This window comes from Silene latifolia, chromosome 9 (assembly GCF_048544455.1).
Source record: "Silene latifolia isolate original U9 population chromosome 9, ASM4854445v1, whole genome shotgun sequence".
NCBI classification, from domain to species: domain Eukaryota; kingdom Viridiplantae; phylum Streptophyta; class Magnoliopsida; order Caryophyllales; family Caryophyllaceae; genus Silene; species Silene latifolia.
The window spans coordinates 10,210,440-10,224,638 of NC_133534.1; the positions used below are offsets into that span (position 1 = coordinate 10,210,440).

Sequence of the window (14,199 nt, forward strand, 5' to 3'; positions counted from 1 at the left end):
GTAGACACTCTACACCCCTCCTTAAATTAAATGTATCAAGAACGAACGAACACAAATGTACTAATACGCGAATCTGAGCAAAATAATAGGCATACAAATCGCAAATTGAATCGCAATTTATAGGTTACTTCAGTGAATCGAATAACTTGGACAGTACTACTAACAAGAAAAAAGGAATTCACAAGCACATGAATGGGGAGTTCCATGTTTCCAAGAAAGAAATGCATAAGACATTTTGCAACTACGATAGATAGGATTATTTAATTGTTTTATTTACAAAAAGAGAGGTGGCAAATAAGGCGGAAATCCACGACAACATCAAGCCTAACGACAGCGCTCTTAGTTTCCAAAAGACACAAAAGGTAGCCAACCAACTAGACCAACCAAACTATTTCATTTCCTGGGACATTAAACAGACACATGCGACAACGAAACAAGACGAAGACGAACTACTAGCGACATAACAGGAAACATTAGAGACTAAGAAATGACTTGTTGATTGTCATATTATATTGGTTTTGCCCTCTCCCGAAGTTGACTCCTCTTTCTTTACTGCAATTCCATCACTTTTATTCCATTAAATAGATTTCAGACCGAGATGTGCGACTAGGAAAGCTGAATTCAGCAACTGGGGCCCACAGCAGACGACTGCTCCTCAGATGCAACTGTCATTTCGATATCCATATTTCCCGGTTTGGTATCCTGGGCAACTGAGATTTTGTTCTTTGGTGAAAGACGCTTGACTTCTTCAGCTGTGTAGACGAAGATTTTCTTGACCATGCTGCAAAATTCACTGTACACAGGAAGATTTAGAGCGTAAGCAGAATAATTTGGCATGGTGTTTCAGAAGAACACCTGGGTGATATATGATTAGGGATAACTTCAGCGATAAGAAATGGGTCGCTATCAGGATTCAGGACTGATTTATACAGATTTGAAGGCTACATTTTGGGACGAGGCTAATGGTTCCGAAGTCAAGTCTAAAACCAAGATTTTCTACCATTGTCCCTATTGGCTGACTCGAAAATGATTAAATATCAACATTTAACGACAGAAGAAAGATTGAGTTTAATTTGATCTGGTGAGTGGCCAAGGACGAAACAAGAGGACCGCATACGATTGAAAATTTAAAGTATTTTATCTGATCTGTTATTTTAACATCTGGTTGTAAAACTTCCCCAGGTAGGTATGTCTACATGATAGAAAACCATAAAAAGTTTAAGAGAATGGCCAACGAGTGCGGAGAGAAACTTACTGCCATGGATCATCCCCAACCATCATCATGTCATCCTCATCATCTGTGTAGACAACCTGCCATTTCCCGGAAGAACCATATAGCTCTCCCTTAATATCAAACATCTGCTCCAGTTTTTTGAGGAGGTCCTCGTAACAATTGAAACGCGTCAAATCTACAGCCCTCCCGACAGCCATGCCATGCATATGAACCTGGTAATTAAGTGGGGGCCCTATTAGATATAGTTCAAGGTATACAACAAACAATTTGATCCAACACTGTTAGCATATCGTGCAGAGGGAACTAGAACATTCTTTCATATGAAAAGCAAATAGGACATAAAACAGGAAGAGGGTATATAATACAGTGAATAAGAACAAGACGTGCATCACATCAACATTATCTAAATGCAACAATGGCGATTGGCGAGGCAAAGCGTGGTCAAAATGTACAACCTTGCCTCCATTACCTCTATCTTAGCAACATAAAGAAACTGCTTCCGAATGACCCATAATTTAAATTGCGCTGAGAATAGCGTGGTCAAAATGATTTTTACTTGACAAGGATTAAGAAAAGCGCAACCAGTTTAAAACAGGTTGAAGCAAAAATGACCCAAGTACACTTACCTTTGTGCAGGTCCGACTTTGCTTGCTCTGGGATTCCTGTAGAGATCTCTGGGAAGATTTGTCAGGATCACCGCTCAGTGAAGGAACGTTAAGTTGATTTATATTTGAACGATCAGATTCAGCCTCCAGAGATAGGACGGGGTGCTCTTCAATAATTTTTTCAGAAAATGCAGCGCCACCACAGGTTTCATTCAAATTAGAATGATCAATGAGCTGAATTCCAAATAGACGACAACCACCTCCACTATTCCTTTTTTTCTCACTGGCTTCTTTACTGTTAGCTGAACCGAAAGACTTTGACATGTTCTCAGTTTTGTTAGACCAATAGATCGACTGGGTAGATGCTGAAGGAAGGGGATTGTTTGCTGGGAAGCCAAGAGCACCAGCTCTTGTCAGAGATGAGAATTGATCACGAGCACGCTCAGCTTCTGAACATTCAATTGAGGGAGATTCTGCTGGTGACTTCCAAATGCCTGGTTTAACGAAAAACAGTATTTCAAAAAATGTAATTAACGCTAAATCAAAATCAAAAGGCAATTGGTTTCCTTGAAGTCGGACTCATAAGTCATATCAATATAATGTGAGACCAACCCAACTCAACTACACGTCTAGAATCTGCATCCATATATTGATTAACCCACTTAACTACTACTCATAATACGGGTCAGTTTCTTGGTAATCTTATCATAAAACAATCATTTAATGAGAATTCGTGACCATGAGATAGCAGATAATATACCCAGTGAGGACACATCTGGGGCTGTGGATGGCATTACAGCATGACGAGGTCGCTTATTTCTCAAAGCTGGCTGGGGGGCTTCAGAATTAGTTGCCGTAAGTGGTTCTATTTCCCAAGGTGAAACCCTCTCAGGTCGCAGAATTGAGGAAGGTTCATCCCATTGAACCTGCAACAGTAGAAATTTAAACCATTAGCAGGGTGTCGTAATCCTCTAAACAAGCTTCCATGTAAAGAAAATCAGTGACAACATCAAATATTGAGCCTTTGGTTCGATATTCAATCTTATAATTCCAAATAAGGTCAATAAATTATTAGTCAAGAATCTTAACCTTCAAAGATTTCCATTCAGAGTCTGCCCAACTCGAAGATGAAGCATCATTGACGCCTACAATTGTGCCGCTAAACCTGTCGTGAGTTAAAAGCAAACAAATGAGCACAAATTCAAGGTACATATAACATGTAGACAACGTAGCTTACTATGACATATACCTTCTTTCAGGAACTTCATCCCCTTCAAACCTCATTTTGAATCTCATCCCCACAGAAAGCTTGTGACTTCTAGCCTCAAGATACTTGTTCACGCTAACAAGGAACTCCGATCTACTTGTCCTGTCAAGCACAAGAGTTAACAGATTAACCACTTGACAGATTTATTCAGCATGAGGCGGACACAATGCAAGTGAGCTAAAAGTAAGAGTCCAATAACAGAAAGGTCAGAAACTGAGAAAAATATAGTTCTCATTAGAGACCAAACTCCAAATGAAACCATCTAATAAGGAAGTAAAAAATTGAAAAACTGGAAAACATAAGCTCTATCGCAAGATCAGCCTCCATCAATTCATTTCCCTAGAACTAGTCCTCACATGAAGTATCATAAGAAGTATCATAGAAGCTGTCACAACTCTCAATCACCATGACAACATAGTTTTCCATGTAATAGAGGTTCTTTCTGAATGACATAATAAAAATGACACAATAAAAATAGCGTCAAGAATTTATTGAATGAAGACTATTTCCAAGTAAAATAAGCGCAGCCAATTCAGTGAAATGTATTAGCTATTGTACAACAGTTTTCACAGGGAAAGACAACAGAGCACGAACCTTGGCTTGTAAAAAACGGAAAATAAGGTTCCCGTTTGAAGTGCATGAGCGGCAGTGGCAAGAACACCAAGGTGCATACTGTGACTCGAGATAACAGAAGATGGCATATTATTCAACTGCCGCATCACCCTCCTCACTCCGACACGCAGTTCCCCGTTTTCACCCCTGTCCACGTCATCAGCAATGAGAAGTAAAATTAGCGTGAATAAACAAGAAAATGGTAGTGGAAGCACAAAAGGAATAGGGCAAATTAAGAGGGTAATCCCACTTAAAGTAAAAACTTGCCTCAAAAAAATAAACGCATCACCAGCCACAAGCTTCTTGGAACTGACAAAGACACTCCAACCGGTTGTCAGTAGATGGCGCCTTGGTTGCCCTGAATTACGTCTTATTAGGTTAAACAATTTATCCATAACCTAATCAAAATCCCCAATTGTCGAATTAACAAAACAATAATCCCGAAGAATCCTAATAAACATGCCATTGACATGAATTACAGGATATATCTTATATGCAGTCAATTAACATCTCGATTTCAAACCTAATCTCTGGATTAGTCATAATGTACAGATCTATTTCAATGGGTGTCACAGTGTCAGTCTGTCATTCCCTTGTGTCCTTTATACATGTACCAATATCTGAATATAAAAGCAGTCTTACGATGCTTAGTGAATCCCATTTTCAAGGACAAGGAAACCACTTACAGAGCACTAGAGCGCTTATCTTAAGCTAAAAATCATATACACAAAAATCTTCTACAAGAACAACTGATCCAAGTTTCAATTTTCCAGGCACTCACCTCGAAAAATGTGACGGAAATGCCACTCATTACTGTGCAGATCAGTCGCAATAAGCTCTTGCCAAGGTGGCTGTTGAGACATATCCTGCAGAGTCAGACAATTCAGCATGAAAAAAAAAAAAAAAGAGAAAAGAGAACCATAATAAACAAGGAAAATCATACCCTACAGTTCATATATATTGACAGCATAATTCAAGTCAAACAAAAGACCAAAAGATCTTTAATGGAAACTTGGTTTAGCAGAAAATCTTACCAGCTGTGGTAAGCATTCATCTGCATGCCTCCGGAGAACAGAAAATCCACCATGCGTGCTAGTATCAGAAGCAGTTAATGTTTTGCAAAATGAATGCACATTGCATCTTGGAGGTTCAGGGACAGGAGAATCAGGCTTTGTCAATTCGCTTTGCTGAACAGCAGGAAAGGAACAAAATCAACATATGTTTTACAAATCATTGAGCTTCTGAGAAGATAGAAAAAATGTTCAGGAAAGTACATAACTAGGATATAGTGATATATTGAGTACAACTTTATTTCATTCAACAATGATATTTTTCATTACCAAAGGAGCCCACTTATCATGATGGAGAATAGCAAAACAACTCCATAAAATAAACTTCTTGTGGCTCTTTTTATAGGAAGTAGCATTCATTCAATGCAATTTCCCAATGAAATTTTGATTATGGGACATGGGTTATCCAATTTCTCGTTGTTAACACGGGTAAGGCTAGCTGGCCGAGTACTTAACAGCCACTGATGTATAGGGATTTGGGGAAGTGAAATTAGACTTACATCTCCTTCAGGAACAAGGGTTATCTGAGCGTAGACTTCATCTGTCTCAGGCTCCGCCTACAATAAGACAATCACAAATACAGTATTATTTAAAGTCATAGTTCAGTTCAACAGAAGTCATATAAAGGGGATAAGAATAACCATCCATCACAAACATGACAGGCTTACCCGTAGTTCAATATTAGCAACTTTGCAAAGAATTTTTGATGGCAAATTGAACGAAGGCATCTGCTGTTCTAACCCCTCATGCGTTGATGCTTCAAGCTGCAAACAGTAAAGGATTAAGCCAGGGTATGAAGAAATTGATAATTGAAATGACAAGAAAACCTAAAGAAATAGAGATATCATTTACACCCAAAGACTGAACATTGATATGATGTGTACTCATGCCTTGGCTAAACTCGTCAGCGCAAAAAAAAAAAAAAAAAATTCTTATGAATCACTTTAAAAGAACCAAAAGGTTGTGCTCAACATGATACCCAAAAAAAAACTTTGGGAATGAAATTCACACGGAACAAAACAAAAAAAGCGCTCTTTAAGGGCCAACCTGAAATTTTCATTAAATAATTCCCTCAAAATACAATAGAATGCTACTTCAAGGCAATAGCGAAGATCAAATGGTGTGAAGACATAAACAAAAACACAATCAGACATCACTGCCAGGCTAATATGATGACCACTTATATATCTAAAGAAGGATTAAACAAAGGAGTCATCACCTCGCAGACTAATAGATCAGGAAGACAGTCACACCGAAGTTCAACAGAAATAACAAAAACGCCACTGACAATGGAAAGGAATTTTAAATAGGAACAAATGATCTATTAAGAATAAAGAAGGAAAGTGAATTCAGATACCTGCTCCATGTGACCTTGAGGGAAATAGTAAACACGCTCCCCTTCACGTGGAACGTTAACAAGAGGACCAGCACAAGAGTACCATAGCTCCTTGTATAAAGCATCTACAGACATCGCAAATAAATCAGAGCCATATAAAATGCACAAAAAGAAAAAAAAAAGAATTATAAGTCTAACAACCAAAAAACAGACAAAAATGTTTCGCAGCATTAGGAAGAAAAAAGGGTTTGTCCAATTGAAAGATCCACGGTGAATACTAATGTATACGACATATAATGCAGATAAATTGTGTAGTCACACATAAGAACCAAATCAACCCTAGTTTAATCCAATTCAGGCTTCAGGCAATGCATGGCCAAAATGGGCAAGTTTTCTAGTAACAATCTTGAACAAAATTGCCAGTTTTATATTTTGAATTTGGATCTAGGTTTTATTTATAGAAGCACTACAAAAAATTTGATTATAACACCTCAGTATTATTTATCCTTCACAGTATTTGGGTTAATAGGTACACAACTCCACCTCAACTTACAGTCCTCACTTCAATCCTAGCGTCGTGTAAACTCAAAACTTGATCAATGCCCACACGCATACAAACTAAGGAGACAGAATATCAAAATAGGGGAGTTGTCTTTCACAAAGAATAATAATATTGGGACTACATGATATCTCAAAGCCAACAAATACAAGTTACCAACACAACAAAATTATACAAACTGAAGACAGATGTTCTTGTTGTAGACTTGAAAATCAAACAAACTCAAATGAAGCCCAAAGCATCACGATAAATTTCATGGCGAGGTACAAAGTTGATTGCTTAATAAAAAATTAATAAAATCTCATCTAAAAATCAACAACAAAACTATATTTTACGGAAAAAAATTGCCAAATTGCATTTAATAGTTATGCTCGTGTAGATTGGACCAAATAATTCTTTTGAAGACTACCAGAATAGGTATTTCCGCAGACATAAATCTCATTTATGAAAGCAAGATGAAAAAAGGGAAATAATTTTATTCTAAAATCTAACATCAAGCTCTGAATCTAACACTTTGAAAGCATGAGCCACTAGAGGAATGCAGCAACCATATCAGGAGCATGGAATGAAGTCATGAACAGGTAAATTTAAACAGAACTGTTTTTTTTTTTTTTCTCAAAGCCAAAATGATCAGCATTTAAGAAGTATACATGTTGAAATATTCACTCTATTAAAGTATACTACATTACTACTACAAGAACACATCCTAAGAATAAAGACCTGAACAGTGAAAACGATTAAGATTACTAGTACAACACATCATAAAAAAAACAAATTAAAAGTGAGAATGATTTTAGACCTTGCTGCTGTTGAGCACCGGATCGATGAGTGCGTTCAAGAGCCATGAGAAGCTACTACTATACCCACAATAGCACCACAGCTCTCTATTTATAGGCAATTCTAGTCCCCTGTATTTTGAAACGTAAAAATATTTACTGTGAAACGTGCAAAGGACCTCTAAGAAACGTGTAACAGGTCACTTGGCGTGTTTGGCAGACCAACTCTGAAATGCATCAAATTTGACCATCGTATTAAATCTCGGATCAAGACTTGGCTTTGGAATCAGTAGTTGCGGCCTAATCTGGTTCAACACACCATAAAAGCGTCAGATATCGCCTCAAAATGTGGTTGCGGTAACCTTCTAAACCTTTATAAATCAGTCTCTATTCCGTGTCATGGCCCAGATTTAATACCTTGGATTTAACAGATTCTCTCTGGCCACACAACCTACGATATAAACACGCAATCCATGATTAGCCACAGTAAATATATACCATAATTTGAAGATAAAAGCACGACAAAAATGATAAATAATGCTTAGTACACATCAAGAGATAATTAATTATTCACACTTTCCATCCGGCTAAATCAAAAGGTAAAGCACAATTGGCCACATACATCAGCACGCAGAAGCAACCCCAAGTTTAACTTTTAGCATTAATGAGCGTTACCGGACAATCCGCATAATAACACTTTTATCATGAGCTTTGCATTTTCACCCTTACTTTAATCCAAAACTGCCACCTAGTTTTCTGTGGGCAGGTATTACCCCAAGAAATGAATAACTAACACCACCCATTAACTAAGGGAAGTAGCTAATCTTTAGAAGAATTTAGCAGCTGTACACAATCTTAAGGATGTCATTCAAATAATACAAGCAGTACACCCAAAAACATTTCAGATTTGTTCAATAAGAGGCCCTAAAAATAGAGATATAATGATGCATTTTGATTTTTGAGTACAAGATTAGTATTCTTGTTGAAAGGTTCCATCCAAATACTCCCAGTTATGCTCCAATCATGTTATTCCCATTGCCAACTATGAGAAGTCTATAGTGACGGAATTTCAGGTCTATTTTTGTGACGTTATTTACCGTCAAATAATGCTCTATAAAAGAAATCTTTCAACCAAGAACCATCTGATCAAATATCACCTATACTTGATCATATTTTCATGATCTAATCTATAATACTCGTTACATTTTCAGAAAAGGATGGGATTGATTAGAGTAGTTGGAAATGGTGCATGTATTTGTCGAAAATAGGAGTCATAAAGAAGAAAACCAACACTGTTAACATAGAAAATTTACCCGAATTCCAAATTTTGAGAAAAAATGAACTTATACATCTCGTAAGTGTTTTTCAAATTATGGCCGAATCAAAGGAACCCGTTATATTACCTCCTCCACATCTCGATATAGTGAATTCTCAAATGTTTAACATTTTTGTACCGTTTACGTGTCATTAATAGAGCAAGACTCGTTATTCTTTGGTTCTGGAGTGTGAGGGAGCAAAATTGTGCATTAACTGCCTGCATTTCATTTTATTGTAAATTACCAGTCATTCGATTCAATTCTGGACATAGTTTACATTTTGGATCATCTGTAAACAGCCTCTTTGTGTTGCTAACACAGAGGTAAGGCTGCGTACATCCGGTCTCCTTTAACTCGCAATATGTGGGAGCCCTTGAGACACTGAGGTAATGTTGTCGTTGTTGTTATAGGATCACTAAGCTATATGCGCATCTTAAGTAATGACTTATTAGTGGTGAATGCAATACTTAATATAACTTTCAACCTCTCTATACTTCCAAATATAGATAAAATTAACCCCCTGCCCTGCCATTGTCACAAGCCTTTGAGGGATTGGGGTACCATTGTCGACGTTGTGATTATTGTTACCATCTACGACTACGAGAGTAGCCATGAGCAGATGAGCTACCAAGAAAATAAATGAACAAGCTGCATGTCTCATGATAGAAATCTATTACCATGAACATCTACTAGAGACATTCCAAATAAAATTACACACAGATCTAATCATCAGCCCTTCCAATTATCACAAATTCTTGCCTAAGACCGTCTTAACTTAAGACGTACTCACAACCGATTTAAATAAGGATAAATGCAACAAGGGCTATGAGAGGTTTTAACTTAAGACGGTCTTAAGTAAGACTTACTATCCAATTATTGATTAAACTTAGAGGTGATCATGGGCCGGGCCAGTGTGGGCTTGGGCCGGGCCTTTCTAACAAAAACGGCCCATTTGTGTGGACCGGGCCAGGCCGGGCCAAATGTGTGGGCTTATTTGGCAAGCCCAAACCCGGCCCTTATGGGCTACTTTGGGCTTTTGGGCCGAAATGGGCTTTTCGGGCCCTAAAATTTACGACTTACACTAGAAAGTAATTAGCATAATACCTTCCATTACTACTTTAAAAACATACGTAGTTGATAAAATTGTACAAAATATGATGAAGTGCTTATGAATTGCTCTCAAAATAAAATAAAGACAAACACCCCCACTTTAGAATGCTTAATCATGCATCCGTGATATGATTTATGTTATATACACATTGTTTCATAAATCTAAACAAAATATACTTGAGTTTTTAAAAAGTTGTTTATAACTTAAACGCTATTTTAATAGGTTTTGTAAAAAAAAATATTCATTTATTAATAAATATGGGCCGGGCTGGGCCAAAATTTGGGCCGAATGCTTGGCCCAAACCCAACCCAAAAATACGTTGGGCCTTTTTGGGCCAGCCCATGGGCTTTTTTGGGCCAAAACGAAAGGCCCAGACCCTTCTAAAAAGCGGGCCGGGCCGGGTAGGGCCAATGGGCTTGGGCCATTTGATCAGCTCTAATTAAACTGTAACACACAAGCAGTAAAACAAACAAAAACATAACTGCATAAAATTTACCCTATTTCTTATGAATTTTCCAACAGAACTACACAGAACAATCTACTAAAACAACAATATGAACAATTACTAACTAAATTCCTAATTTTCAAACAAATTTCTCATAACTCAGCATATCCACAAATATATTACAAAAAAATGAAAATATAAACAAAATTACAAATTCACAAAATACCAGCACAGTAAAATTACCTAATTAACTAATTATAAGAGAATTTAGTACCTTAATAGTACTTTTATGGATGATCTGAGCTAAAATTGGATCATAATCATAATGACCCATAAACGAAAACAACAAAAAGATCAAATTTTGAGCACTACCCAGTTGCTAAATTAACCCCAAAGTACAAATTATTGAATATTCAGTTGAAAAAGGTAAAGAAAAGGAAATTAATTTATGAGAAAAATTAGGGTTCTTGAAGAAAAAAGAGGGGGTTGGGAAATTGGGGGTAAAATGTTGGAAGTTGAGGGAAAAGATGTGGATTTGGATCGTCTTTGCCTGGTCGAAGCCGACAGCTCCTTTTCTTACCTTCAATTATTATTTTAATTTATTATTTTTAATATTTTAATTTAATGTTTTAATATATTGGAGTAGTGATAATTCAATGTACACAAAGGTTTTTAAAATATTTTCACTCTCCCACTACACTATTTTGTGGGGCCCAGTATAATTGTTGGTTAAAATATTGAATATTCATAAATTCTCGTATAAACCGTTACTATCCGTCTTAAGTTTACGTCTGAAGTTTAAGAGGAGGGATCAGATATCATATCACTTATTTAATAAGGCAAATGTATTACCTTTTTGTTTTCTTTGAATTCTTATTTGACTCGTTTTAAACTTAAGACGAATAATACCGTCTCAGATATATTGTTGAATATTTGGATTGTTAATTTTGTGATGTTTAGTCAAAGAACAAGAAGAGTTATGACATGTGAAGATTTTAGGTTTTTTTGTAAAATGGAATAGTTTAATGTTTGTTTTTGTTGTGTATCCTATGATCTTACCTTGTTTTGGTAGTTTGGTGTGAGTGTGTGACTTGAGACTTGAGAGGCTAGTCAAGTGGACTCAGATAAATTGTAATGCCACCAACCACCATGCAATTAGCCAATTATGAACTTATACGTTACATTGTCCTTATCGATCATTAGTCTTTTATAAAACGGTTTTATATAAAAATAGTGCAAATACTTTTGTCATGTCACATTTTCTTAATTCCAATGCTATTGCTCTTATGTCTTGAAATCAATTTGATTTGGCTAAAACTTTTACATTCTCATTAAAAGTTTTCATGCACATCATTTATGCAATAGGGTATAAATTTCCCATGCCCTCTTATTTATTTCAGCAATTCTCCCTTGTGACGGTTACAATTTGCGACGGGCAAATGTGACCACTTTTTGATAAAATGTAACCACTCAAGTACTGTTCATAAAATGTCACTTATAAAAAAATGGTCACATTTTCTCAAAAATTGGTCACATTTGGCCCGTCGCAAATGTGAATAGTGTTTGTGACGGAGTAGTACCCGTCACAAGGGAGAATTTGCGTATTTTCAAAGTAAATGAACAAGGCTTAATCATTGTAAATTCTTGGATTCAAGAAAATGAGAGACGGATTCGTGTTATTTTCAGCGGAGTTGTAGTTTTTAGAAGTCTAGCCACTAATATGTATTGGTAAATGATTCTATAAATATACTCTCTCTATTCTAATTATTTTCTATACATTCCCAACAATATGTTTTACTACTACGGGCTATTTTATAAAGCAATTGCAAATTTGCAATCTATGTCATATTATGACTATTATCATCTCTTCGTAAACTGAAACTGGATAATCATGGTTGCGTCTAACCTTAAGGTGATGGTTGAGGCTCAACTATTATAGTTATTTCTATTACGCTCCCTCACTCAAATGCCCGTTGGGTTTGAAGAGTGGTTGGTTGTCTGTGCCGGCTCCCCGCACCGTGTCTTTGGGTTTCCACTTCGAGTTTTTTGAGGGGTTTTGAGGTTGCCAGGATTTGAACTCGTGACCTTCGATCACACTGGCTCTGATACCATGATAGATGAACCAACTCAACCAAAACCTTAAGGTGATGGTTGAGGCCCAACTATTATAGTTATTTCTATTACGCTCCCTCACTTGACGTGAATTTTATTTGGTCCGGTCACTATTATATCGTCAACGTACGTAAATTAAAACAAATAAGGTTGTGTGAATGGTGTTGAGGATAAAAAGTGACGGGTCGGATAGAGAATTTCGAAAACCTGGAGCAATAAGGTAGGTCTTTAACTCAGTGTACCAGGCGCGTGGTGCTTGTTTGAGACCGTAAATAGCCTTGTTAAGTCTGCAAACATAAGAAGGGTTAGTAGGATCAACAAAGCCAGCTGGTTGACTCATAAAGACGGACTCGGTGAGGCGACCCTGCAAGAAGGCATTGTTAATATCAATTTGGTGTAAATGCCACTTTTTCGTGACAGCAAGGGTTAGAATTAGTCGAATTGTAGTCGGTTTGATAACTGGACTAAACGTTTCCGAATAGTCAATTCTGGGACGTTGATGAAAACCTTTAGCAACGAGGCGAACCTTGTGTTGCTTGAGACTACCATCGGGGTTGTATTTAATGCGATATACCCATTTACAACCAACAACATTAGGTGCTTGGTGAGGTGGGACGAGAGTCCAGGTTTGATTTCGGGTGAGAGCTTCAAACTCGGTGGTCATGGCTTGGCGCCATTGAGGGTGAAGGAGAGCTTGTTTGGTTGTAGTGGGTGTAGTGTGGGTAAGGGAGAGAGTGGCAGTTTGGGCATGTTTATTGGTGGTGAAGTATTTGGGATTGGGCATGATGATATTATTGGAGAGGCGGGTTTGATGAATGGGTGGTGGAGGTGGAGGAGGTGGAGGCGTGGGGGATATGGCAGGGGTCGATACATGAGGTGGCGAGGTATTAGACGGCGAGGCAGAGGGTGGCGAAGTAGGGGGGTTGTGGCAGGGGTTGTGGTAGTTGGGGAGTCGGGTGGAGAGGGTTCAAGGGTATGGGCAGGCGGTTCTAGTGGTGGTAGGAGAGGAACAGTAAGGGTGCACCATTGACTTGGGGTGTGTAATGGCGCAAGAGTGGAGTTCGATAGCTTGAGGTACGGAAATTCCAACTCGACAAAACGGACATGTTTCGAGGTGTATAGTTTATTGGTTGTGGGATTAAGACAAAGATAGGCACTTTGAGTGGTGGAATAGCCAACGAAAACACAAGGAGCCGATTTGGGTTCGAGTTTGTGACTAGTGTAAGGTTTTAACCATGGGTAGCAAAGACATCCGAAGGGACGTAATTTGTGGTAGTTGGGGTGTTGGCCGAAGAGGAGTTTGTAAGGTGATTGGTTGATGAGTGTTGTAGAAGGAAGACGATTTATGAGGTAGGCGGCAGTGGAGAACGCATAGGGCCAATATTTGGTTGGCATTTGGGCTTGAGTGAGTAAGGCTAGGCCGGTTTCAACAATGTGACGGTGACGTCGCTCCGCGAATCCATTGTGCTCGGGAGTGTGCGGTGGTGATGTGAGGTGGGTGATGCCATTGTCGAGTAGGTTGGGGTTGAATTTAATGTATTCGCCTCCATTATCCGAATAAAATTGTCGGATGGGACGATTAAAGTATTTTTCAATAATAGCTTTGAATCGATGAAAGGTGATGGCGGTGTCGGATTTATTTTTTAGTGGGTATAACCAAAAATAGTGGGTGAAATGGTCGACGAATATAACATAATATTTGTATGAATCATCGGATACGATTGGTGACGTCCATACATCGGAGTATATTACATCG

General features: G+C 37.8%; 1 protein-coding gene across 4 annotated transcripts; it reads right to left on the bottom strand.

Moving 5' to 3' along the window:
• Positions 1–218: 218 nt before the first annotated feature.
• On the bottom strand, positions 219–10,978 carry LOC141599075 (auxin response factor 1-like). 4 transcript variants are annotated; one of them, XM_074418968.1, is made up of 16 exons: positions 10,606–10,978; positions 7,877–7,910; positions 7,483–7,764; positions 6,146–6,249; positions 5,457–5,552; positions 5,289–5,345; positions 4,753–4,905; positions 4,500–4,584; positions 3,986–4,076; positions 3,701–3,865; positions 3,089–3,208; positions 2,929–3,004; positions 2,600–2,765; positions 1,861–2,333; positions 1,256–1,446; positions 219–793 (listed from the first exon to the last, which is right to left on the bottom strand). In XM_074418968.1, exons 3-16 carry the CDS (start codon positions 7,526–7,528, stop codon positions 622–624), a joined length of 1,995 nt encoding a protein of 664 aa, XP_074275069.1. In that variant the 5' UTR covers positions 7,529–7,764; positions 7,877–7,910; positions 10,606–10,978; the 3' UTR covers positions 219–621. The 4 variants fall into 4 exon arrangements, with proteins under 4 accessions (XP_074275069.1, XP_074275072.1, XP_074275071.1 ...); XM_074418971.1 differs by having other exon boundaries at positions 7,483–7,759; positions 10,606–10,939; XM_074418970.1 differs by lacking the exon at positions 10,606–10,978 and adding an exon at positions 8,082–8,215.
• Between the last annotated feature and the right edge of the window lie 3,221 nt (positions 10,979–14,199).

Bases quoted from the DNA above. Each gene is read 5' to 3' on its own strand.
- LOC141599075 (XM_074418968.1), bottom strand. From the start codon at position 7,528: ATGGCTCTTGAACGCACTCATCGATCCGGTGCTCAACAGCAGCAAG. The intron at 6,250-7,482 runs GTCTAAAATCAT...CGATGTCTGTAG, and splicing joins CGGTGCTCAACAGCAGCAAG to ATGCTTTATACAAGGAGCTA. The intron at 3,005-3,088 runs GTATATGTCATA...AACTCACGACAG, and splicing joins GATGAAGTTCCTGAAAGAAG to GTTTAGCGGCACAATTGTAG.